Source organism: Anoplolepis gracilipes, chromosome 1 (assembly GCF_047496725.1).
Source record: "Anoplolepis gracilipes chromosome 1, ASM4749672v1, whole genome shotgun sequence".
Lineage (NCBI taxonomy): Eukaryota > Metazoa > Arthropoda > Insecta > Hymenoptera > Formicidae > Anoplolepis > Anoplolepis gracilipes.
In genome coordinates, this window is record NC_132970.1 from 1,548,810 (window position 1) to 1,576,421 (window position 27,612).

A 27,612-nucleotide genomic window follows, 5' to 3' on the forward strand; every position below is an offset into this window, starting at 1 on the left:
TATGGGTTATACAGGTTTCCCATGAGATGGCACTCCAGGGACCATCGCTGAGGGGCAGGATACGTTCCTGCTTTGTACTCTGAACAGTTCTTTTTGCCGGCGTCCTAACGGTAGCGCCAGTCGCGCGCTTAGCGTCCTTGCGAAGGTTTCGTGTCTTACTGTATCTTCGCGTACGTTCGAGGATAGTTCCGGGACGCGGTTCCGGTTCGCGCAACGGAAAAGAGCGAGGCACGTCTCGCAGCTCGCAGGACGACAAACGGACGTCATCGGGGATCGCCCTCAGCTGCCTTGTCGCTTTTATGGTCTCGTAACCGGCCGTACGCGCGAATACCGTGAGCCAAGAGAAACAATAGCGGCGTCTATCGACGCGTCTCTCAGGAGGTGAGTTTATTCGCGTTTTTATTTCTTTTGTAAAACGCGATTGTTTCGCGTCATGTATGCTCTAAGCGCGAGTGTGAATTTCAGAATCGTCAAATTTCTACAAATTTTTGCGCAATCGTGCAATTCTTTTTTTTTTTATAACCTGCGACTCGAGTTTCCGTATAATATTGAATATAAATAATACTCGGTTGTCGCGTATAATATTGAACGTTATAAAATTACCTTCTACGAAATAGAATAGCTTGATCCAAGCTGTTTCGAATTGCTTTATTTCTCCCGCCGACGAGGAGAGACAGCGCGTCGGGAGTCGGGACGGTTGTCAAAAATGCCGAGATGCATTGTTCGAAATCGTACGGATGGCGGCTCTTTTCGGCGTCCCTTCTCGCGCTCGTCGAGCGACACGTTCGGAATCGAACAATTGGTTTTGCGAGATCGAATCCACGTGATCCCGACGATGCTGTTACACCGAATCGGTTAGAAACAAATGCGAATATACTAATTAATCTTGAGCAGGCGATTAACAAACATGAATATCACGATCGATCCAAGAATTTTACAGTTGATTAATGTCGAGTTCATGATATGCTGTTTCCCGATGTAAAGTATGATTTTATGCGTATTTTACATATAAGATCTGTTTACTTTAACTGCGTTTTGTTATACATATCTTTCATCGATGTATGTGTATAATATATACATGTATATTCAGAATTTTAGAGGAAAGAGAAATTTGTAAAAGAAAAGTTATAAGAAAATATATAAAAGCACATATATACATCTAGAGAGGAGAATTTCTTTTTGTTAAAATATCAATGAGACTTTGGTAGGTAGATTTACATAAAAAATAAAAGAACATACGTCCTATTTATTATTGCTTTAAACGTATTTCTGCAAAATGCGATGTAAAAAAAACTTAAATAAATTAAAATTAAAAAAAAAAATAATAGAGCATAATACAAAGAAAGAGCAGCTAAAAGATGAAATCAATTTAAATATAATTTTTGTAATACCTCTATAGTAATTTTCATTCAATTTTCTACTTTTAGCGCGATTATACTCGGTTTTCATTCGTCTTTCAGAATACATGGCTTTACCTACAAAAAATATATCTTCCGCTCGCGATAAACGGGGCAATGATCCCGCGAAGGGATATCTTTCAATTTAACGATATAGCTAAAGCTTGAATCTAATTGAATATCGGAGATCGGATATCTTTTAAAAATTGAATATTATAAATAATATTCAATATTTTCTCCAAAGATAGCGATATCGCGATCTTGGCACGAAATTTAAGTGGAAAAAAAGATTGATATAAAATAAATACACAAAATATACACAATATGAATATTTAATGTATATTTTCGAGCGTTGAATGTTATTTATTGATAGAAATGTATATAGAGGATAGAATCAACTGAAAATTTAAGAATAAAAAAGACAGCCGTATTCTTCTGAGGCCACATTTTTCATGTAAATTGTTTATATATTATGCATAAAAAGTTTTCTTCCAACAAGTCAAAGCGACAACGGTCTACCGTCGTCGCTTTGGCCAGACATAAACCGATCGATCGAATGGCACCGGTCTATGAACTATTAAATAGTCTGAGCATTCGACAGTATATACGCATCTCTACTTTTTGTGTCTTATGCAACATCATATGTATTTACTGCTTGTATATTTCTATCATAAATTCTTTCGTCGGTTTACAGTTCTTTTACGTATGTTAAATATTTGATTAATATATATAATAATATATTTAATAATATATTTAGTTCTATCTTTGTATTTTAGTTTCCACCTTTTTTATCGTCATCTTCTGATGACGGTATTATATACTTTTTATTCGCGTTATAAAATGTATTAAAAATATAAACGAACGTAAACTATTTGAATCGTTAACTTTTTAAATATTTAGCTCTCACGATTTTGAATAAACATTCGCAAAAATTCTCTTCCTCTTTCTGTAAATTCAATCATGGTCTTTATATATCAAGATGATAGAGTGGTTTAACCATCTGCGGTAAATTTAATTTGGTTGATCAGGGTAACACGCTAAATCATTTAAACGAGCATGCCCTGCAGGGATTAATAAGGAACGACATTTTGAGTGTTTGATGCACGCAAGACAATAAATTATTTCCGTGATATGCATCGAAATTTTAGCATGAGTAACTATTTTTACGGTTTACCAAACATAAAATAAATTTTACGTATTATATAAAAAAAATTGATGTGTTATAAAAGTTTTGGCATAAAAGATTATTCTTAGAAAATTTATGTTTACCTGCTAAATTTTCCTGTATTACGCGTTTCTACACTCTACAGTGTCATGTTCCAAGGTAAGAGAATATCGATTTACCGTACAAGTATAAATATCGGAGTAAACAAGCTAGCTGGTTGACAGTCTCGGTAGAATGCCCTGCAACGAGAGAATCCTTGAAGGAAAGCATTACAGTAAATCGTCAGCTTGAACAGCTTTTCGATTCAACTATACATTGGAAGAAATCTTGTAATATATTTTAATGTCAATTTTCAAGTGATTTCTCAATGCAATAATTCGACAGTGTACATCAAAGTAAATTAACATGAATTACAAAATAGCGAACAAGAAGACTTTATCATTCACTCTGTGTGTAACAAGTGACAACTGTTGAATAGCAATTGAATGTGATTAGAGTGCCGAATATCTCACACCCAACGCGGGTTTAAATTGAAAATTTAGTAAATAGCAGTGGTGCTTCAATGAAAAGTCAAGTTTTTTTTATTGCAATCAACAAAATTATTATAAACATGAAATGTATGAAAATTTTAAGGAGAGAGTAAATCGTTATAAAAAATTTATTAATAACAAAACTTCACTGAGCAGATCGTAGTTTTTTGGCACCATGTACATTTAATAGAGTGTACTCTTAGCAAATATATTTATTTATGTGTTTTAAATCGAATGCGTAAGCGGGGGAAGGGCTTTAATCTTTCCTCTGTACTTCCACCCCGTAAAATTTCTAATCTAACCCAACCTATGTTCGAGGGGTGAATCTTTATTTTAAGTAATAATTCACCCCTCGAACATACGTTGGATCAGTTTTTACAGAAAAGGAGTGCAGGAGAAGGGGCAGAACTTTCTCCTGCTCGCGCATTCGATTTATTATACATAAATAAATGAATTTGAGTATGCTGTACTAAATGTATGTCATGGTGTCAAAAAAATTACGTTACCATTAAATTTTTTGTGAATAATTTCTTAATAAAGACTTGCCCTCTCCCTAAAGACTTGCCCTCTCCCTAAAGACTTTTCACTTCTCGAATATGGGTTAGATTAGGTTAAAAGTTTCTACAGAATGAGGGGGAGAGATGAGGCATCTTGACCCGTCCACGCATTTGATTCTATTCAATTCTATTTATTAAATTTTCTTATAATTTTGTTAATTTTGTTAATTGCTATAAAAAAAAACTTGAAATTTTTTGTTGGAGCACCACTTTTAGGCATTTATCAAAAATTGAAAATGGCTGCCATGTATCATAATGTTTGAACTCTTAAAATAAATTTATTTAAATATTCTCGTTAAAATTTCTGTGTGCGTGATGCCTTTATTTAAAGCATGCTTTCTCCGCTCTCGATTACAGGAGTAGAGAATGAGTCAAGCGGATCAGGATAAGGATAAAAGCATGGACAAGAAGGAGATCGCCGAGGAAGAGAGGGAGAAAATGTTGAACGCCGAGAACACGAAACACACCGGTGCCGCACCTGCGCCGGATCTCGAGTCCGAGGAGCAGAAACCGAAGAAGAAGATACCGATTGGCGGCATCAAGATGCCCGGATTCTGCCGTACCAAGAGCAAGGAACCGTGCAAGGTATGTTCGCGCTATACAATCTCAGCTATGCTTCAGACACTCCTTTCAGCAAAGAATACATTTCAATTAGACAATACCATGCATACTTACGAAATTCCCAATTGCATGTGCCTCTTGTGAACGCGTTTTCGTGTCCCTTTCTAGACACGCACGTCACGTTTGTATTCCCCTTTAAATGCAGCAGGTGTAGAATGCAACGTTTATAGATCTATTGTTCAGCGATTGTGCGACTGCATCATTGACGAATAATCACACATTGCCAGCGCATTTCAAATCTGCGAAGCAGAAAAGGTTACAAAAATGTCAGATAGTAAGGCGCGTAGGCATTTAAATTACATGATGCGAAATTAAAAATATGGTTTCAAAGAATTTATAAGAATAAGCTTTCACATTTTTGTCACGGATACGAATATTTTACAAGAAATATTTACATGAAACCGTTAACCATTTTTCATGTAATTTACTCGATCACATAATCAGCCGCGAATTAATATCGGACTCGACAATCAAGCATTCCTGCTTTTTGTCGTTATTGTTATTTGTGAAATGTCTAATCGATACCAGGTGCGACGCTTGACGCCACCAGGCTTAAAACGATGGAAGAAAAAATCGTTACGGGTCTATAAACACCCCTTATTGCGCGCACTATGGGGGCTTTACCTTTTTTTTTTTTTTTTTGAAGCGAATTACCTCATCGTCGTGAATGAAGCTCCATGGTGACATTGGAAAAAAACAATCGATGGTGATCGCATCGGATGAGCCTTCTAAATTCTAAATTAAAATTCTAAATTTTGAAAATTTTTTTCGTATCTCTATATTGCTGAGAAAATGTAATATTTTAAATAATCAAATGGCAGCACGATCAAGAAAACTTTATAGAATGAAAAGGATGTATTGCTATGATAATTCACAGAATAATCGTGATAACGTATATATTTTGATAACGATGCGAAATATATACAAGATCGTGTTTGCTTTCCATTAATTTAAATACAAAAGCCTCGTATTTATTATCGTAGAAAGTTCATTAATTATTCGGGAAAATGTGAATCTTACTTGCTTTCATTGTTCATTGTTTTCCTATACTCCCCTACCTCTATTTCTTTATTTTCACTATTAGTATTCCTTTACCGTGAAACAACTTTATAGCGCAATATTTCTTTAGACCTCTCATCGACAAAATTTACATTTACCGTCTTACACGAATAATCACACTTTTACCGTTGAACGTGTACAATAATAATTTATTATTTTTGTTGACAATAATATCGAAACAGAACATTCACTTATCGGCGATTAATGTAAGATCGCTTTCGATAAAGTGACAAAATCGCAAAAAAAAAAAAATGTAGGGAAATTCTATGACTCATGATGATACGTCATCGTGAAAAGCAAGTCAATATATTTTTGTTAATCATTATTTTTCTCCCTTCTTATCGACACTGAAACGACGACGATGACCACAAAGAGAAGCCGGCGCCTAATGCCGTTGCACCCAACTGACTCTTCTCTAATTGACTTAATTCGTCTTATTAACCGTCTAATTGGGAAAGAAAGTGTCGGCCATCACCTTGCGCTAGGAACCATTCTACCATCATTTCGGCTCTTCTCGCCTCGTATACTAAGTTTCCTGCCTCTTTCGGGACAATCGCTATCATCACCTTGTGTAACATTTTATAATCCGAATAAATTTTTTTCCCACCATCTTTTATTCTTAATCTGCGTAATTTTATTATACATTTATTTTTTCTTTCATTTTTATCTCGGACGAAGTGTTATGAATATTCTTACTCTTCGTGTATAAAATAAATGCAATAATAATAAATAAAGAAGAGAGGACTTGAACAACATATCGTGATTCAACGATTTGGATTAAAAAATTGAAAATTTAATCACTGCAATCAATATTCATCTCACGAGAGTTTCTCAAATATTGATACATTTCTTTTATCTTCTCGAGCCTCGTCGAAACGTTTAGAAACGCGAAAAAGTAACAAAGGCACAGTGTTACCGATTGATTTTTACGTAGTCAGCTGTGTCGAAAGGAAAAATCGTTTTGTATCACTCGAACGTTTCTCGCATATTCCAAATACTTCACGATAGCAGATGCTTGAACGCAGTAAGACTTGTGTCGTGTGTTTCTGATGAGACCATTACGGATCAACGGAGTTTGCTGTAGCGTGAAACATCTGCTCTGTCTCCGCCTAAAGCCATATAGGAGAAAATGGAAAACTAGGGCGAGGAAGAAAGGCAATGTAGCGAAACGTCATTTTTCTCGCAAATAGCAGAAAGATCTAGTATTATATTTGTGTATTATTATTCTATTTATTAATCTATTATTTAAATAAAAATAAAATTAAATTAATCTATTTACCTATTAATTTATTTTATAATTTATTTTATATATTTTATCTTTTATCTATTCCTTTTCTTTCTATAATTTATTATAATAAATATAGCATAATTTTGTCGGATTTATTAACCAGAGTACGAACGATCTTGACTCTATAAACGCTCGGCTCAAACTAAACTCACTTTTACAATCGCTTCTCTTATATACTTTATTTTATCGTAGATCTCTTTTGAGAAAAATGATCTAATAATAAACCGTGTTTTCCGTCGATCGCTGCAACTTCTATCAAATGCCAACACATACCTAGCTGTCAATGATTCACTCATGCTCTCTTTCTCTCTCTCTCTCTCTCTCTCTCTCTCTCTCTCTCTCTCGCTCAACCATCCTACCATTTTATTTACGTATTACTTATTTATAATTAACTTTGGAAAAATTATTCTCATTGTGTAAGAAATGAATTAAATAATCCAAATCAATATGTACTTACAATAAAGTGATTATAAGACCGTGAATAATTTCTACATCACGATAGCCAGTTGTCCAAACTCCCACACTCTAAATAGAGTGTAAATAGAAAAAAAGAAGCGAGAATTAATCATGATGAAACCATTGTGCAGCATCTCGCTGCAACATGCCGACCGGTCTTAACAATCAATCAATTGCACGGTGTTCAATCTTCCCTCTATTGATAACGTTGTAAAGACGGCGTGAGCTTTCTTTCATTGTCAGTACGATTGACTCGAAGAACGAGTTCTCGGTCGCGTAGAATCGAGGTGAATATTATTCAACACCCGGAAGCTGCGTCACCCTCAATGAATAGAATGCCGGTGCACCTAAAACGCGAGTCATTACTCGAGAAAGCGCTCGCGGTGCTGTCATACATAATGCCGAACGAGATTCCCAACGCGTATCAGGAAGTGAAATCGACAAGAGCTTATTCTCGGAGAGGATAGACGAGAAAAGATTTTGGGTACACAAAGGAGGATCCGATGTTGCGCGGATGTTGAAGAAGCGAAAATATTATTCTTAATTCCTCATAATTCTTATTCCGGCCTCCTTTCGCTTCCCCTCTTTTCCACAGTCGCTCATAAATCGCGGGGGGGTTTATTGTACAAACGCGGCCGTGGCTGGGGGGGCAATTGATATACCGCTCGTCTTGTGGACACAGCTTTAAGCCATAACTATCTCTTGTCGACGATGAATGCGAAACGACGAATAAAAGGAAACAAAAAAGCTTGGATTGAAAGTCGGCATGTGTAAGACTGGTAAAAGAATTTTTAGAAGAGCCATTTCGGAGATTAAGAACAAATTATTGTCGTTTTATTCGTTAACATTGTTTTGTCACTTGCGCTTTACTGTACTGTTTATAAAATTTGATTAAAAACTTTTAATGTTAAAATTAAATCGTTGCACACGTCAATTGCATGTTAATGCATAATCATTTAATTCTTGAGCTTCCAGCACAACCACATATAAATACATATGTCTGTTAATACTTGGACAATTTACATTGTTAACAATTTACAGACATAATTTATTAAACACATTTATACACAAAGTGTTGAAAAAAGGTGATACTAAACTTTAACAGTATGTAGTACTTGTGAAGACAAACCGAAACAAATAAACAGTACTAAAAAAACATTTATCTCCGAGTTATATCAAGTATTTTCTACTATAGTAAATATACCATTTAATTTTCCGTTTTCAAGCAAATCTCATATAACGCATTTACATGCAACCGCTCGTACCTTTGTAAACTGTTACAAATACTTGTCAACAAATACGAAATAAACTTGGAATCTTTGAATATGTTCGATTTCTAAAACCTTTTCGTTACGGTTGTCTTTGTCGCAAACATAGGATTATATTATTATATAATATAATAATTATAATGTATAATCATTATATAACAATAATACATATAAAATATTATATAAATAATATAAAAATAATAGTTATTATTATTATTATTATTATTATATTTGTTATATATTGTATTATGCCAAAATGTGAACGCTAAATGTCAAACGACTATATAATTCATCCAGTGGTCATCGCGACCAGTGATTATAGTTGCTCTTTTCCCTTTTTTTGCAGTTTGATTATTTCAACCAAAAGCTTCAATCGTTTCAAAAATATTAAAATAGTATTATAATGATATTTAAATAAAACACTTCAATATTTATATATGTATTTAATATTTATTATTAGTAATCAAATTAATTAATAATCAAATTAAATTATTATTAGTTAAATGTGTGTGTTATCATTACACAGAGATTGGGTTTTATGATGGACGATTATGTAGTCGCCCGTAGTAACGAAAGGGTTAATAAGAAAACGTGCCGAATTGTATGTTGAAATGAAAGGAGGGCACATTCAGTATCTGCTGTAGATTAAATTTAATTATTTTTTATTTATTTGTTAACCTTAGAAGCTCGTGAAAAACGTAGTATAAGAGTGTAGTATACGAGTGTACAAACGTGTGTAAATATTCAAAATGATCGGGTTTCATTGATTACAGCAGAAAATACTTTAAATAAATGAGTTTCGGAGTGTTTATTAAGACTTCGGATAGTTTTCACGAGTATACTACATACTCTTAAAATTTGGTATCACCTTTTTTCAACACCCTAATTATATATAATTCATATATAATTTAGTTTTAAATTAAATATATTATTAAAGTAAAAATATAATACATATATCGTTTTATGCGCACTTAAAGTGTATGGCTTTCTTAATTTATCCACTCAGGATTAACCTCGTTTCTGCGTATTCGTGAAGCCTTAAATAAGAAATTGAAATAAAAACCGTTACGCGCGATTGTACTTTTTCCAGAATAAAATTTCACAAAGATTCGAAGGGATCCATTATTTATGAACGATTTCGTATAACGACCAGGTGCGTTCCCACGGTCGACCGATGCCCAGGTTCGGTTCGATTTATATCGATCGAATTATCTATTCGCGTGACAATTTCGAGAAAGGAAACGAAAAGTATAGGATTAGGAAACCCGAAGTGTTGTGTTCACATAATTGCTTTATACAACGATGTCCTCGTGGCAAGCCTTTATTTCTACCATCTATACTCAGAATTATACAACAGCTAATTGCACCTGTGTTGTAATTTCTCCTTTTTTATTGTTCAGCGTTTTATTATTTCAACTGGAAGGTTTTAATCATTTTAAAGACGTTCTCTTGTAAAATAATATTATTATATTTAAATGGAGCATTTTATTTTAGTATTTATATTCATATTTAATATTAATTTTAATGTTTATTATTAATAAAATATGTATGTTATCAATAAAAAACTCGTTATTCAAATTTGTTAAATTACATGTAGTTATTATGTATAAAACAACTAATGCTAAAAATTATTAATCAAACTATAAAATTTGATTAATTAATCATAGTGATTTAACGTTACTTTACAAACGCGTATAAACTTTTCTTTATACAACTTACAGGCTTTATATAGTTTCAAAGTTGGACGCTCGGACGTGTTCTGTGAGTTTAATTAGCATTAACGTGCAAGGTGCAAACATTCGTTTAATATAATCATCTGACGTGCGGGTCGAAAACCCTTTGCTCCTATCATTTCGGCTTATCTTACCACGCGTGCGTATGTCACATGTGATTTTATTGAAATTATTTTGGTCGACGCGGGTCAACGTACGTTTATTTTATCGACAACAACCGTCAGAAAACGAAGTAGAATCGGGTGTGTGAAGTTAGTACCCCGACATTCAATTTTTAAAGTTCTGATTAGAGTTCTAGCTTCTTCTTAAAGAGTTTAAGAGTTCTTTATAAAATTTCTTTATTCAAATCGAATAACTCTTTAATTATTGATCTGATCGCGTTCGGCGATCATAATAATTTTCTTTAGAACTCTTAATTTACTAGCCAGAACTCTTCCCAGAACTACTGGAACTGTGATTTAACGAGTCAAAGTTTCAAGTTTGTGCTGCCGGACTGCAATTTTTTCAAAGTTACATTTCTAAAGTTTGGTAGAATGTAATTTTTTAAAAACAAGGAACTCTTCATTACACGTAGAAATATTATAATTAATCATCAGAACTATTTAAAAAAAAATTTTTTTAATTTTTTTTAAATTTAATGCTTTATCAAAATTATTTTATATTCATCAGGAATTCTGGAGGACATAAAAACAAAGCAAATAAGCTATTCAGAACTATTCGATCTCGATTTTCGATGTGAAATTAGCACCCTCATTTTCAAATTCAAATTTGAAACCGTTAATCGACGGAACTCTTTTTTATAAAGAACTCTTACACTCTTTAAGAAGAAGCTAGAACTCTAATCAGAACTATAAAAATTGCATTTCGGGGTGTTAACTTCACACACCCAGTAGAATCACTGTATAAATTTCTTCGAATTACTTTGTAGGACGCAAGAAACCCGTGAACTTTCTCGTCTCGCTTAACTAAATCGTATATTACCACATAGTTTTGAATTCGCAATCATTTAATTCCACGTCGCGAAAAGCGTTCCTCGCGTTAATCTTGCAGTTGTAGCAACATTATTTTGCCGGCGTACAACGGGAAGTGCGAGATACCTTATATATAATCTTGTATATAATCGAATCGCATTATTTCTCTAAAAAAAAAAAAACCAAAACGCAATTGGCAAAAGATTGTTTGATACATTGCAGCAATATAGGATATGAGTAATTGGAATTAAGTTGAGTATTAGGATTAAGATAAAAAAAAATTTATATTCCGACTATATTTTGTTTCGAATGTTAATGAATTATAGATCGTTTAAAATACGTGAAAAAATTGAAAATCACAATCGCGTGAAATTTTGGATGTAATTATATATGGCCAAATATAATCTTATATAATTACATAAGTTTATTTTTTCGGGTGAGCAAGTTAAGCCAGCTGGAAGTAAAATTCTGTATTTATAATTTAATTCACATTTGACATGTGTGATAATTAATTAGTCTTGTTTTGTCAAATCCATTGATTAACTAGAGATTAATTCGTAAATTATATTCGTATAATAATTTTCACGAGAATGTATTTATTTCTACAGGTCAAAAATAAATATAACAAACAATGTCATTTTTGATATTATAATGAAAATAATGGATCTATTAAGTGTTTTGCGAAGATTTTTATTATTATTATTAATTATGAGGCGCCTATGAACAATTGAGGATCCGGTTGTTTCTACCATCTGCTTCCCTTTCATTCTTTCATTATGTTACCCGCCCTTGTTCCCGCTGACGCCGACGTCCTTTCCTTCTCCCCCCTTTTTTCTCCCCGACGCAGAACCGCTTTTTTGGGGGTCGAAACTCAGAGGCCAGAACCAGAATAACCGGAACCCCTACTACCTAAAGCTCGCCACATGGTTGGTTATGACATGTAGGCTCATATTCGTATCGATTCATGCATATCACACGTTTGCAACATTACGAGGAGCAAGTAATATGAAGTTTTCGCGAAACCACAAGAAATAACGGAAGAGATGCTTGACACGTGTAAATAGAGCATAAAACTCTATATCACTGTCACTAGGAATATCTTAATCTCGAGTAAAATACAAGTACAACATGCACAAGATAAAATTACAAAAAAATAAATTTTATCGAATACGATTGATAAAGTGTGTTGATTTATAACAATATAAACTAAACATTGCATATTTCTATAATTATATAGAATTGCATTCATGTTTATTCAACACTTTTAACTCGCAAAATTATAAAGTTCCAAGGAATCATATGTGTATAAAATATAATAAATTGAAAAAGGTAGACATTTCTCTGTTGCCTGTAAAATTTCATAGATGTAAGGCGGAAATTACGCATATAATCAGATAAGAGAGTGAGAAACGCATATATTCTCTGAATACATTTGAATAGCATACACTCGACGCATATCTGTCGCCATGAAGTCGGTAGTGTTAATTATCTCGACGATTCGTTAGAGTTGGAATTACATCATTACAAACAGATGCGAATCTAGCTTCGCAGCGCGTTGCATCCGTTCGCGGCTCTGTTTATGCAAATGACAATGTGTTCTCTCTTTCTCTATCACCATCAGTAGAATAAATGATCATCTACGTCTCATTCGTCGAATTCATCTCTCTGTTGTGTTTTCCTTTCCTCTTCCTTTTCTCTCTCGATGCGCTCGCTGTATGTAAACAGCAACAATCCGGACAATGGCCTTTGTACAAATTACAGTCATCGCTATATCCCGCGGGTGCTCATGGTTTTAATATATCAGCTGTGCTGATTTTTATCGATTACAAAAACACGACTTATACATAAAAAAATAAGGATGGAAGATACTTTGTTTTTTGTCCTTTGAAGTTTGAAAAATTGATTAACAAATTATTTCTAAACAGCTGACAGAACTAATTACTGTGTGACAATAAAATCTCGTGACAAATAATGGCTTTAATTTAGAAATTTCATTTTTATACTAAAAAATTTTTAGTCCTCTCTTGTTTCAAATGCGATTTATTAAAATCTGATGACAGGTAACATAATCGCCTATGGCAGTGACATGGATACTTATGTAAATTTCGTCATTACTTCGACGGAGATAATTGTAAGTCAACGTGCGTGACAATCATTGCACGAGTATCGTTTACGAAAAAGACGTGAAAAATGAAATTCTGATCTCTCGACGAGAGGAAAAAGGACAGAGCACTCGCGTCCTTTCGCGGCGACATGCAAATACGTATTTATAGAACGTTCGTACTCGAGGGTGGCTTCCATGCGGCAACTGTGGGCACGGGGAGGGTTGAGAGAGAGTCGGAGAAGGGTGAAAGTTGCGTCTGATATCGATTTCCGCCCGACGAAACCCACCACCGATGGATGGTCGAGGCGCGAATCTCATCGGCGTGAGTGTTTTCATATTCACGAAATTCAATTTAAACGAATCTTATCTATATTTGAGAAGCTAATCTAATCTATATTATTTCAGAAATCAGTTCATTGCAAAATTTGATTTGACTTTTAAAGTAACACCGTCGCGAGTGACAGATCTCCTACGACATGAGAAGCTCGAACCATCTTTAGTCTTTTCAATTATTAATAGTATCAATATCAAAATTGCTGAGAATAAAATTAATGAAACATTAATATAACAAATCAATGCTCTTTTAAGATCCTTCGTAAATTTTTGGAAACGTTGCAGCTGTTCGGATGAAAATTGGATGAGTATTTATCTCTCTCATTTATTTTTATTCTATTCTTTACGTTCTTAATACAGTGATAATTAAAGTTTATTATACTGTAATAATATATGTATGAAAAGTTCTTTAAACATTTGAAATTGACTGAAAATCTGGAATTTGCTAGTTTTGTGAATAATTTAATTTAACTAGAAATCTTTTCATTTACTTACAATGAAAAAAACTATTTATTATTCATCTTTTAACCTGAGACCATTTTTCTTAATTGGAGTATCTATTGCATGAACGGAAAAAAAAATTAATATTTATTTTAATATAAAGGAAAGACTATTTCCAGCTATACAATGAAGTTAAAATTATTCTCGCAAGTTAAAAGTGAATATTGAAAATGAATTTCGATGAAACGCAAAGAGGATAAAATTTGCGGCAATAATGTCGTTTTCTTCTTTTACGTTATCAACCTTTTGCTGTTCCCGAGAACTATTCATCGCGTGCGTTATTTGAAATTCGAGTAAATATATTCGGGAAAAATTTACCATTGAAATGTTTATCGAATCAGACTCTTTAATCTTCCGGGATATCATACGGCATTATAAAAATAAACCTCCAAGTTTGCCTCATAATGCGATTAAAAGCAAATGCGAAGCTCCAGGCAACGATTAACAATGCAATCGATATACACACAAATGGTTTAGCCGCTTGCAAATCGCTTCTCCCTTTTTTTTCGTGTGTTCTTGCGGAAATGTAAGAATTATTCACGGGCGAAATGATGCACGCGCGCCTGCGTTCGACACGCAATATTTATAAATGAAAAAGCGGGACTGTGGATGCGTTCTGCTGCACACAAGTGCGACTTCGTGAATGGAGAATAATGTACATAAGCCGGGCGTATTTGTGAAATAATATGCTTACGCACCACATGAATCCTCGTACGAGGATGGGGAGCAGGAAACGCGTAACTCTGCGTATACGCGTACTGGATTCGTAAATAAGGCTTCCGTCCACGTGACTCTTGTCTCGGAATTCGGAGCACATGCAGAAAAAAAGAAAACTGGTATTTGACTATCTATATATGAAGATATAGCGACATCATATGGCGTATGATAAGAGACAAGAAACGGGACGAAACGTCGACGGAAGACGATAATATAATAAAGTTATTGAAATTATCGATTCCTCATTCGGGTAATCGATCGAGTTTTAATCGATTCAAGCCGAAGCGAAATCAAAATATCATACGAAGAAGTAACTAATTGCATGACACTCTAAAATCGATGCACTAATGTACACTCAACGGATTAAATACTTTCTCTACATGTGGGTTAGGTTACTTGCAACCCATGACATGATTTTACAACATTTAAAAGCATTGTCACGAGTGTTTAAACGTACTTACAATTAGTTTCCTCTTCAAGACAAACTTTCCAGGTATACTAAGCTTTTCTATATCAACGTCAAAGTTGTACCCATTAAAAGGATTACTTTATTTAATTTTGTAATACAATGTTATGTCATTTGTAATTTATTTAATTAGAACATTAATTCTAAAGTGTAGTTTTAATCAAGATATATATATATAATAAATCAATTTTTGAGTAAAACGATGCAATTCTTAATTAAAACTATACTTTAGAAAGAAATATCTCATACCTTTTAATTTTTTTTTTTTACGGGATAGATCCATATATTTTAATCTGAAAAGTATCTATAACATAAATCTCTAAAAAGAACACAGTTTAGTTTAAAAAGAAAAAAATGATAAAATATATAATATTCACGAAACATATATATTCGAATTTTTCGCTCGACGCGCGTGTCCGAGTGGCAGTTTGCTATCGACTGTTACGCCTGTTATTTGGAGAGCTTATGTACATAAGTCCGAAAATATTTTAAACATATGGATACGATGAAGGGAGAGTGCAGGCATTATGCGAGGGAGCTGGTTACAGCGTCGCATTGTGAATTTGGCTGGGCAGAGATAAATCTCGATAGCGCGATCAGTAGTAGGTATCTATTGTAGGGCTTTTCGAATCCCTATACGAGGGGTGAAAATTACGACGAAATGACATTAATCAAATCAGCTGTTATGACGCGCCGAAAAAATATACGGAAATGGTACAGCAAGATAAAATGAAGAATAGACAGGGGAATTTAATGTTTCGCATTGCTCACGTGAATAAAAGGTGAAATCAATTTTTATAAACTAGAAAGAATGTTTTGTATACGTATATATGTACGTAACAATAAGACTAATCTCTTAGGTTAAAGCAAAATTCAGGGAGGGATTGAATACGTGTCATGCAGAGTTTGAAATGATATCAAAAATATCTATTTCTTACATATTTCTGTAATTTTGCTTACCTATGGTAACAATTTGTTTTTACATTTGATCAAATTTATTTTCGATCAATCTGTGTATTAAGAAATATTTGAATTAATAAAAATACAAATTTAAGGTAAAATATTTATTCTTCGAGGATTAATTTATCGGAAATGAATTTTACAACTTTCGATGATGAATATAACAACGAATATATAATATATCACAATTTTATATTTTTTTTATATATTTTATATATTTTTCACCTCGCCGGTTGTGTTTCATCGCACAATAAGAGTGATATCTTCGCAAAATGCGAAGTCGTGATACAATGCAATCGCAAGAAGCAGACCTAGGTAGGACGCTATTAGATGCATCAGTCATGTAATGCAATGCCGAATCAGACTTTACAACCCAGCATCTGCCATCTCTCCCTCTTGGCAACGCAGTCAACGGATACATAAGTCACTGCACCCGGCATCTGCAGACGTACATAATGTACTTTGCAGATAGCGCGGTAGAAACGAGACATGAAGGAAAGTATCTAGACGTAGAAGAAGAATGAGAGAAAAAGAGAGAGAAAGAATATTCTGTCTCGAGAGGATGACTGTACAATATCGAAAAGGACAATGTGCCTCTCAAGAAACTGCAACGTGACAAAAACTTGACAGGAAGTGAGGCACGTTTCAGAAACGCGCGTACTCTTCAAGATCGCGTACTGTCATTTGATTTAACTAAATATATTCCGCAATTTTAAGTAACTTTTCAAATGTGATGTTTTACAATAGATTCGAAGGATTTCTTCGCAAAGATATTATGCTACTGCTTTTACAGACGTAATTATTCGCAAATTTATAATATCATTATTAATATTTAAAAGCGATAGCGTATCTTTTGATATGTAATATAAATTATATAAATTATTATTTATTACAAAATAAATATTTTTTGTTTAATATTTGTGTTTTTTTTTTTTTTTGCTTTTCGTTGGAAAGTTTTATCCAAAATTTTATATCGTCGCAAGACATAAAATAAAACGGATAAATAAAATAGAAAAATATGCGAATACGCAATCGTGCTAAAAATATTCGTTTATCTTAAATGACGGATAGGCAAAAAAGGATGCGAGTCTAGATAAAAAGATGACTAACATAAAAGGCACAGATAAAATAGTTGATCAAGAGAGTCGGTTCCCTATTGCGGGAAAATTACTAAAGTCGGAAGTTTCGCAATAACGACGTTTCGGATCGAGGATTTTCTAGTGTGAAACGGTAAATGTGCGGTGTTAATGATTACTCGTTGTTATTATGTGAACGCAATCTCAACGTGGATCACTCATGCGGAGAAAAAATATTACTCGCCTATGTCTCAAGCGAGTTCTACATTTTATACATACATTTTATGTAAATAAATATATATATTTATATATTATATATATATATATATATATTTATCTATTTATTTATTTATTTATTTATATCTTTACATACAAAGAAATTGTGATAAATGATATTAATAACAAAGATTAATGGTTTTTCTTTAGATAAGAAAAAAATTTTGTTAAAAAGGATCAATTTTAAATTTGTATCAAATAGTCTTGTTAATGGCGACCTATTTATGATTGATAACTAAATTATTTTTCTACACATAATGCTTTTCAGAATCCCGTTAGCGACTCGTAAGTCGACCTCGCGCCCTCATTCGCGAACCGGTGAATTCGACAGACCGGAAAATTGAGGCTTTCCTTCGCGCGGTGGTCACCCTCGTTTCCGGCGTGCCACCTGTGATATAGAGAGAGGGATCGTCAGACAAAGAGAAAAAATTACGGAAACTCGACGTGCATTTTTCGTACGCGCTTATAAGCATTCATTTAGCACTAAATGCGGGTCCGTTTAGCATCGCTTCGCATTCACGCGATAAACTTTAGAATCAGACAGTCAAATATAAAGTTAAATACAGTGCTAACTAAAGTTACATTGCTAAACAAATTATCGGATTCTTTTTTCTAATTTTTAAACCTTAGCACTTAATGTAAATTATAAATGAAGCAATTCTTTATTTAGTTGATCAATTTAAATCTCCAAATATATTTTATTGCATGATATATTGGAGTGGCAACGATTTCATTTTATAAATAATATTTTATACGCTTATCACCATCATATTCATCACGTACAGTGCACATATTTTATTTATACTATCAGATAAGAAAATGCATAGAAAAATGACGAGACTACGTGTCTGCTCGTGCAGAAATAATTCATATTGAGTAGCGGTTATAAAGTAGATGCAATTTCCCAGAAATGGCAGCGAGTTATTCTTCGTGCAGAACTAAAACCATATTATAAAAGAACCACCCTTCTCGTGCGGCGCCACAATAGGGCGACGGTCCGTCATGTGTCGTGAAAAATACTGTTCGCAAACACGACAGCGAGTCTATCGTTGAAGAAGGCCTTGACACAAAATATATATAATTCACAATATTGCAAACCTGATGTAACAATTATCCCGGTTTTATATTAAACCGCAAACAGACTAAAATTTCAGTGTCATTAAAGAAACATCCTGCAGCAAGTAAAATTAAAATTGCAGTTTTTGCAACGTTTTTACTTAAGATAATTGCAATATAATAAAGTTACAAAGCGTCAAGCTTAAAAAGTAAAACGGTTAAATCATTTGTTTCAATATACTGACAACTTTACTTAAGAATACTTTAAAGTTATGAGAAAAAGTTTTTAATTTTTTAAAAAAAATTACCATTTAAAATTTTTTTCAAAATTTTATATTTTTTTTTTTTTACCAAATTAAAGTACTTTTGAAGCCGTTAAACTTTTATTTAACAATTTTTTTTACCTCTTATACTTTCGACAATATTTGTCTTCAAAGGAAAATACCACTTTTTTTTAAAGGGCTGTTTTATCCCTTAAACATGAGATTGTGCATGTATAAAAAAATATGTGTCTCTTAGATTTTTGTGTTTATTAATATATTTCAAGGAGAATCAAATCGATTCCGAACAATTGTGACATGTCCCTTTGTAAGTAACATTCTTGTTGAAAATCATTCCAAGCATGAAGCTGAGTAGATAAATAAACATGATGAGTGTTTGATTTAGTCAAGAAGGTATTGAGATGACATATTTATATTGAATGTTAGACCATGCATTTTCAAATCAAAAAGTCAACTAGAAATAAGTGTATTTTAAAATATTTGTATGCATATATATATATATATATATATATATATATATATAAGTTAGTTCTCGTGTTAATTTTATTCGCGACCTTGATACATATCAGATTTGATTTGAGATTTTAAATCGTTTTGTCATCTTAACTTAAGCTTGTTCATTCTGTAGCTTCATCAGCTGTTGCAATTTGTAGAGAGTGTCTTTCAGCTTAACCGAAATCTTCAGTATTTTTAGGATGTTAATTACTAAGAACGTAAGAAAAAATACAAATTTATCGAATAAGGATAAATTACATCGATCGCAACGTTTATGATTAAACGCATCCTGCGAGACGCAGTCACGGTGCGCGACCTTGCGATACCCGTTGCGTGAAATTTATTTATAGAAATTTGGGTGTGTTGCGGGATCCCGGATGACACTCAAGGGAAATACGCATACGTGAACGTGAAAGCGGTCAGGCGTTGCTATGCGCCCTTTAATAAAAGGAAATACATATATGTTCCACGTCTTTAACTTTGATGACAGTTAGCGTCTTTATCACTAGCACGCACTCAGAGTCTTTTTAAAAAAGAGCAAGTTATTTGTAAAAATATGTCACATTTACGAAGCTTTCTTTTATTTCGAATCTTTAATTATCTTTTATTCGTAAAAACTAGACATTTCTTCTAAAAATGTAATCTTAAATAATTTTATATATATACGCAGTCAGAGATATAGTGAAAGTAATTAAAAACTTATAAATCGAATGAACGAATCATCCACTGTCTGCATAACAGATGTGTAACGCAGGATTGCCATATTAATAATAAATACATGTAACGCTTATTAATTACATTGATCGTTATAGGAAAACGACTGAAGGCCCACCAGCATCGTATGAGTAGGCGTTGCGCACGTGCGTGCGTGCATGCGTGCGTGCGTGCGTGCGTATATTTTACTTACTATGCGGTACACGACCGCGCCACGCGACTCCACTTAAAAACATTCGAGATCCAAATATAGTAGCACACTACAAGTACCAAATGCACCAACGAATTTATAGCGAGATATTGATGTCTCAAATAATCGACTGATGTGCTAAATTAAGGAATTCAGAAGAGAGCTCTTCGAGAAAAGCGAAAACCATTTCACTTAAATTAATGCTGAGATAAATAGTGAGTTATATCTCGAAGTTCTCGTTGAAAATGTTTTTTCTTCGACTTGTTGTAAATGAAATTGTTTACTTTCGAGTAACTGCAAAGTATTTTATACTATTCTTGAATTACAAAAATTTGAAGTGTGATATACATGTGTGAAAAAATATTTTTAATTTCGAAGAAAGACAATATGTCTTTTTCTACAACTTATTTGTTTAATTAATCCTTTTTAATAAAAAAACAAATAATTTATCATTTTTATCCTTGTTCGATATCCTCTGTTCGATTCGTTCTTAAAATAATAAATGATCGTTAGCTTCATCTACAATTGTTGGGTGTTTGAAGGATTGACGCTGCCCCGAGACAGCTGGCTCCAAAGTGTAGTGCAGAAGAGTTATCGCCCTGAAAGCATTCAAGTCTAAGATCTCAAGACGCGCAGAAGTGGCGTTACTCTAAAAATAATAATCTGTTGCGTTTTTTCTGAGAATGGAAGAGAGAGAGAGAGGGAGAGAGGAAAAGAAAGAGTCTGAGCTCCAGAGAGGAGTCCGGACAAACGTCTGGCGGAACCGTGCATCGTCATCCGGTCGCTGTCGTTTCTTTGTCCTGCCAAGATTGACCTTGATTTCACTCCACGCTCTCCTCGTTGTTTTGCAATCAGATGATTACCTTGACTTTCAACTCTTTAACTTTAAAGCTTAAAGTCTCAATGTTGTGCACAGTATCTCTAAATACATATGTTCTTTATAACTAAACTGTTTATATTTATTTCTTTCATTTTCCAAAAGATAAACTTATCTCACTTTAAGTGCGGGATATACGAAAATAGCTGAGTAGAATAGAATTGCTATTAGAACGATGACTTGTTCTTTTAGTTACTTTCTGTGACCTCATTGGCCATTTTTTCTCTTCATAGAAAAATAAACCAAGAGATAGCTAGAAAGAAATAGAGTTAATATTGTCACATTTTACAGTACTGATTACTATATGAAGATATGGATATATTATAATTAGGAAGAATCAATTTCTTCATATTTTCCGTATATATATTTAGTTTGCTTGATCGATTTCAGGACGACGAAACGAAACCGACAGAGTCCACGGATGCGGAATCAGCCCCCGTGGTAACAAAGGAGAGTGAGAATATCGCGGAAAAACCTACCACACCCGGCAAAGATTCTAAAGAAAAGGAAGGGCGAAAAGGAATTCTGAATGCTATTCGGATACCTTTGGTATCGTCCGTTTTCTCGAGAAAGAAGAAAGTAAGTGTTTGCCGTGAAAACGTCTTATATCATCGTTATCAGAAAGTATTTTCATAAATCTTTGAAGAAAGTTTTTTTATTAAAATATTTGAAAAATATATTATTATTATTTTAGATAGAAATTATCATTAATATCTAGAAAAAGAACCAATTCATGTATATTCGTACCTTAGTTGTGCAACAAAAACATTACTGAAGGAAGTAAGAAAATTAACCGCACTCTCTACTCTTTTTAGAAAGAAATCATTATACTTGATATTACTTAAATTGCGAGGGTATAAATCACCTAGATTTCACCGTTTTTTTTTTTTTTTTTTTTTTTTTTTATCGTGTTCCAAGCGGCGGAATAATGATAAAAAGGAAAGAGCACATTTTTTACATTATTGCGACAAGCGGAAAAGAAAATTTCCGTGAAAATTGGATATTCAACATACGTTTAACTATTCATTGAAAACAGAATTAGCATGACTCTTCAAATCTCGAGCATGCTGTACGATTCTTTCTCGTAGCATCTTCTTCTTTATCTTGTTACATTTTTTTCTTCAGATTCAGCCGCGTTTACACGAGGAGTGAAATAAAACACGATAACTTGGACGTTCTAGAAATATATAATGATATATAAAGTACTTCGTGGTTCTTTCTAAAAGTGAAAAAAAAAATAAATTATAACTTCTCATTTTTTATGAATTAAATCATTTAATCTAAACATTTCACGTATAAATTATATATACGTGTATGTAGTATGATATTATTAAAATAATAAAATATATTAAAAATAATTAAAATAAAATAATTACCATACTAATTATCTCATCATTATTTTTAAGTTATTAATTTGTATTTTCCTCTTCCAGGAAGTTGACGCAGAGTTAGGACCGACAGGCGCCGCGGGATTAGCGAGTATTGAGACACTTGATGACGGTACTGCCGATAAGAATCCTATCGCCAGTGAAGATGGTATGGAAACCGTACGTCTCGACGGAGATGACGGGGCTGACGGTGCTGAACCACCGAAGCATCCCCTGGTAGTCTTCATATCGTTGATCAGAAGGCACATGGTTCTCTCAGGTAAAAAAAGGACAGACTATATTACAACATATCTTTCTCTCTCGACATATGTATATTCAACATACTAATTATATTATTTGAAATTGTGATGATAGCGATGGTCCTACTGATCCTGCTCAGTGTCATCGTCATTATTTGCATTGCCTGCGCCGGACCCAGAAGAACGATCCACACTCAGCCTTTGAAAGACGGGAAATACATCGACGCGGTGACATCGTGCGGAATGGTACAGGGTATCTTGGAGGATGGTGCCTACGCGTTTCGCGGTATTCCCTATGCGATGCCGCCAATCGGCAACCGTCGTTGGCAGTTGGCCGAGTCATTGAGCCGTATCGAGCATTGCTGGAACGGCACTTACCTGGCGCACAACTCCTCCGAAAGCTGCTGGCAACATGAGCCAGAAAGTCGTAGCACAAGCGGCACGGAAGATTGCCTTTATCTCGATGTGTTTACTCCGGCAGTTCGCTACGACTCTCCGTTGCCCGTGGTTGTTATGATCGGCGCCGACACCCTGAGCGGTGGTTCGCCCGGAGTAATGCAACCCTCGGCCAAACTAGCACGCGTCCGCGACATGGTATTTGTACGGCCAAACTTCCGGTAGGATATACATATATTTGAGTTTTTTTTTTTTTTTTTTTTTTAATCAAAATATTCTTAAAGATTTCACATTAAAACACATATTTTAACAAAATAATATAATTTTTAATATTGAGAATTTTATTCAATTTAGTTTATAGTTAATACGAATCTCAAAACGATTAAAAGAACACTTGTAATTAAATCAAAGAGTAAGGAAAGATGCTCATTTTTACATTTGTTAAATTTTTAGCTTGGGAATTTTCGGGTTCTTGGCAGTCGAACCTCTTACCAGAGCAACTCATCCTCCGACCTCGGGCAACTACGGATTGTCGGACATAATAGCGGCCCTTCAGTGGGTGCAGTTGAATATCGAGAATTTTGGCGGCAACAAAACATCCGTCACTCTTTGGGGACATCGGGCAGGCGGCACTCTAGTGACGACGCTGATTGGCTATCGCCGTGCCAAAAACTTCTTTTCGAAAATATGGATATCTAGTGGTAGCGCAATCTTTCCGGGCAAAGAATTGAATAACTCTGAGATGCTGAACAAAAATTTCCTCGATTCGATTCGATGTAGCGACGCTGCTTGTCTAAGAAGCAAGAGCGCCGTGGATCTCATGGACGCCGTACCAGAAATATGGTATATGGATAATGTGAAGCTGCCTGAACCAAAAGAAGTCACCAAGGATAAGAAACACGAGTGGCTTGTTCTGGACGGTACTATTCTTCAGGAACACGTCGGCCATATCCTGGTGCAGGACAAACTTTCGGTAAAAGTGGTGATGGGTACTACCGCGCACTCTGGCACACCATCGCGATTCTCGTCACCGAATATTACCCTTGATGCAACACAAGTTCAGAAATACGTACGAGAATCCCTGCTCGGAACTTTGAGCTTGGCAGAGGAAGCCCTCAAGTAAGTAATCATAATATTATGATTAACAATCGTTGGTGATCTCTATTTATTTAACATGATAATATTTTAATTCTTCAGTTATTAAACGATAAATTACGTTGCAATTTTAAAAAGGACGTTATACATACTGTATTTTCCAGGCGCTACAATACCACGTTGAAAGGACTGGTTACAATGATTTCTGACATTCGTGTAGTCTGCCCGTTGCTGACAGTTGCCAGGATGAGGACCAATATACCGTTTTACGTAGCCACTCAACCTCGTCGTGGATACTTGGCTGATGTCGATAGTGATGCCACGGCTATTCTAGGAACTTACGCCGCTGTCACACCTGAAGAGAAGAGATTTGTATCAGCTATGCAACAATTATTCAATCATTATGTGTGGCATGGCGAGGTTGCGCAAGCTGATCCATCGGGTGTGAAGCGAGTTTTAGTTGTTGGTCAAGACACGCTGCTCGAACAGGACTATCCTAATTGCGATTTCTGGATAAAGAAAGATATCGTACCCATGTATGGTCGGATTGATTAAAAAGGTTCTTATTGCTGCGTAGTCTCCGTGTTAAGATCTGAAAACTCGTTTCCCGAATATAAACGCGTGCGCGTTGAATTTTCTGGGGACAAGATTCTCTCACGGCACAGATACGTACTTTGACTACTTAAATAGATCGGTATAATAAGTGTTCTATGAGATTACGCGGATTAACGATTAAACTTAATGATCATGCCTTTGTGGTGCGACGTATAATAGTAGTACCTGTCCGAAACATGACAATTAATTAATGTAAAAGCTAACTAACGTATAAAATAGCATTAAAAAAAAAGAAAAAAGAAATTTATATGTAGATATTTGTGTATGCGGACGTATGAAATCGTTCTCAATGCTAAAGAATTAACGGTAATTAATATTTTACAAAATGTTTAGCATTGAGAAATGAATGTTCTTTATATCCGCGATCCGAGATACGTGCGTTCGACCACAAGGCACGTGGACTATTATGTATGTGTATAAATGTGAATCAAATTGTAATATATTGAACGTAAGAGGAGAGTGTGACGAAGAAGACTTGCAGAGAAACTACAAACGTGTAGCTTAAGAAAAGGGAAAAAAGATCGATAATGACTTATATGATGATATTCTTGCAAGATGTGTAAGACCACACAATAAATGGGTGCGAAAAGGTAAAATTAACAAGAAGTAGCATGCCTTCAGCCTTACAAGATGTTTGAATCAATTGTATTTTGAAGGAAACTTTCCGAAATTTGAACAGAGGACTGACACATTTTGATACAATCAAGAAATTAAATTTTATCAAAGACTTTGCATGTAATAATAAAATGCAAAGTACCTTATTCTTTGTATGCCTCTTCGTATCCAACTCTCATAGATAACATAGGATAACGTAAAAAGTCTCAGAATAACTCTCAAATAAAGTCTCAAATAAAATTGTAAGTGTAGACTATCGGCATATTATCACGGCAGGAACAACTTTATATCTTTATGCCTAATGGACCATGCTCTTTTGTGCATGCTATAAAATAATAATTTTAGGTCAGAAATGTCTGCTTTTAAAGAAATATGTACGGGACACATATGTATTTTATCGCGTTTGTGGAAGTAAGCTCATTTTTAACTTTTTTTATTAACAATTTTTTATATGAAAATGTATTTTTATTATAGATATTTTTTATACGAGTGTAACACTTAGTTGGAGAAAAACAGCTCCTTTGTATAACAAAGGATGTGCAGAGACTGAATGAATATAGAGTATTCAGCTATCCAGTTAAAAAATCCACAAAGAGACTTTCTATCTTATTCAGACTGAAGTTGCCAAATTTGATATTTTTTATAGTATATACTTGAATAATAAAAGTTTTTTATATAAAGTAAAGAGAATATTTGAACCTCTTGTACGCATTACGTATGTGATCGGTAATTTTTCTGCTCGCCTCTCTTCCGTAAACGCGATTCGTGTCCCAAAAATGACAAGTGATCTTGATAATCTTTAATTAAGAGATCACTCGTACACGATTATTATTATGACTATATTACTCAATGTGTTATTAAGTCATTTAATTTATTTTCACACTAATATGTGATAAAGTAGCATTTACTCAAGAAACCCCTGTATAAGTTGTTTTATTTTATATATAGACAGATTAGATGTATAATTAATTAATATTTTATGTATTACTTTTATATTACAAACAGAGATAAACACCTATAATGACATATACTGACTGACTCAAGTAATTTAGAATACCATAAAGTTTTGAAAGAATATTGCTAGCTATATTTTTATTTATACGTGAGTATAAGATATATATAAAGTAAAAATCTCCTAAATATATCTGGCAACGAAACCATGTAATAACGAGCGTTGTATTCCGTAATAAAGTAAAAAGAAAAAAAAACATTTCTCAAAATATAGAATGTGCCTAAGTTTTGTAGATATTTTGGATATTTAAACCGCTATGCTTACTTTATCTACGATTTTTGTACGCGAAAGATGTACAGAATCTGTTATCTGTTCGAGCAAATAATTTAAGTATATGTCAGATATACATTACGTATTTTCGTGAATGTGACATTATATGCGCCTTGCCTATAGCTAAATAATACCAAAATTATTGATGGCTTTATACCCTTGAATGTTAGCAAATTGAATAGAATTAAAAAGGATTGTATGCATTGCATCGAAACAACTTTATACAAACACGCTCGAATATTTTATATATTCTATATTATTTGCGTCATTCGTAGGAAAACTGCGAAGAAACATAGATTAATAATAATTGCAAATCTAAATTGTTCTCGATTTTTTAATATATTTTTTCGATTATTCTCAATTTGAAATATATATAACGCATATTTCTCTCGTATGTATATTTTATTTTTTTAATAATTTTTTTGAGAACCACGATTGGCCGGCGTAAAATAAGTATACAAGTATTCTTATGGATTTATCTTATTAATTATAATGTAAAGTGACAGATATATGATTTTAATTCGTCATCGATACGTAGACGATTAATCAATTTATTCGTAGGCGGCAATATTTTTATACCTATATTGCGAATTAATTAAATAAGTATAGAGCAAAGTTTTTATTTTTATGTATTGCCCAGGGCCTCATGCTATCGAGAAACATATATGTGTGAAAAAACTTCGAGACCGATTTGAATTTTGTACGTATTCTCACATTTTTGGAAAAAATATAACCATTTGAATAATATATAAGCCACCGAGGCTATTTGCACATCTTTGTATTGATGCAATGTGCATTTGATATTCTGATCGTATTTTTCTTCATATCAATCGCACTGTAATTTTATACTGTATCCACGGTATCATCAATAAAGTTATATATAAAACAGTT

The 27,612-nt window shown here is 33.7% G+C and overlaps 1 protein-coding gene across 1 annotated transcript; it reads left to right on the forward strand.

Annotated features, from left to right (window-relative positions):
- Positions 1-107: 107 nt before the first annotated feature.
- Positions 108-27,612, forward strand: Nrt (Neurotactin). The gene is made up of 7 exons (XM_072906683.1): positions 108-381; positions 4,007-4,234; positions 21,482-21,670; positions 22,525-22,738; positions 22,834-23,335; positions 23,568-24,233; positions 24,374-27,612. The coding sequence occupies exons 2-7, from the start codon at positions 4,016-4,018 to the stop codon at positions 24,762-24,764; spliced, it is 2,181 nt and encodes a 726-aa protein (XP_072762784.1). The 5' UTR covers positions 108-381; positions 4,007-4,015; the 3' UTR covers positions 24,765-27,612.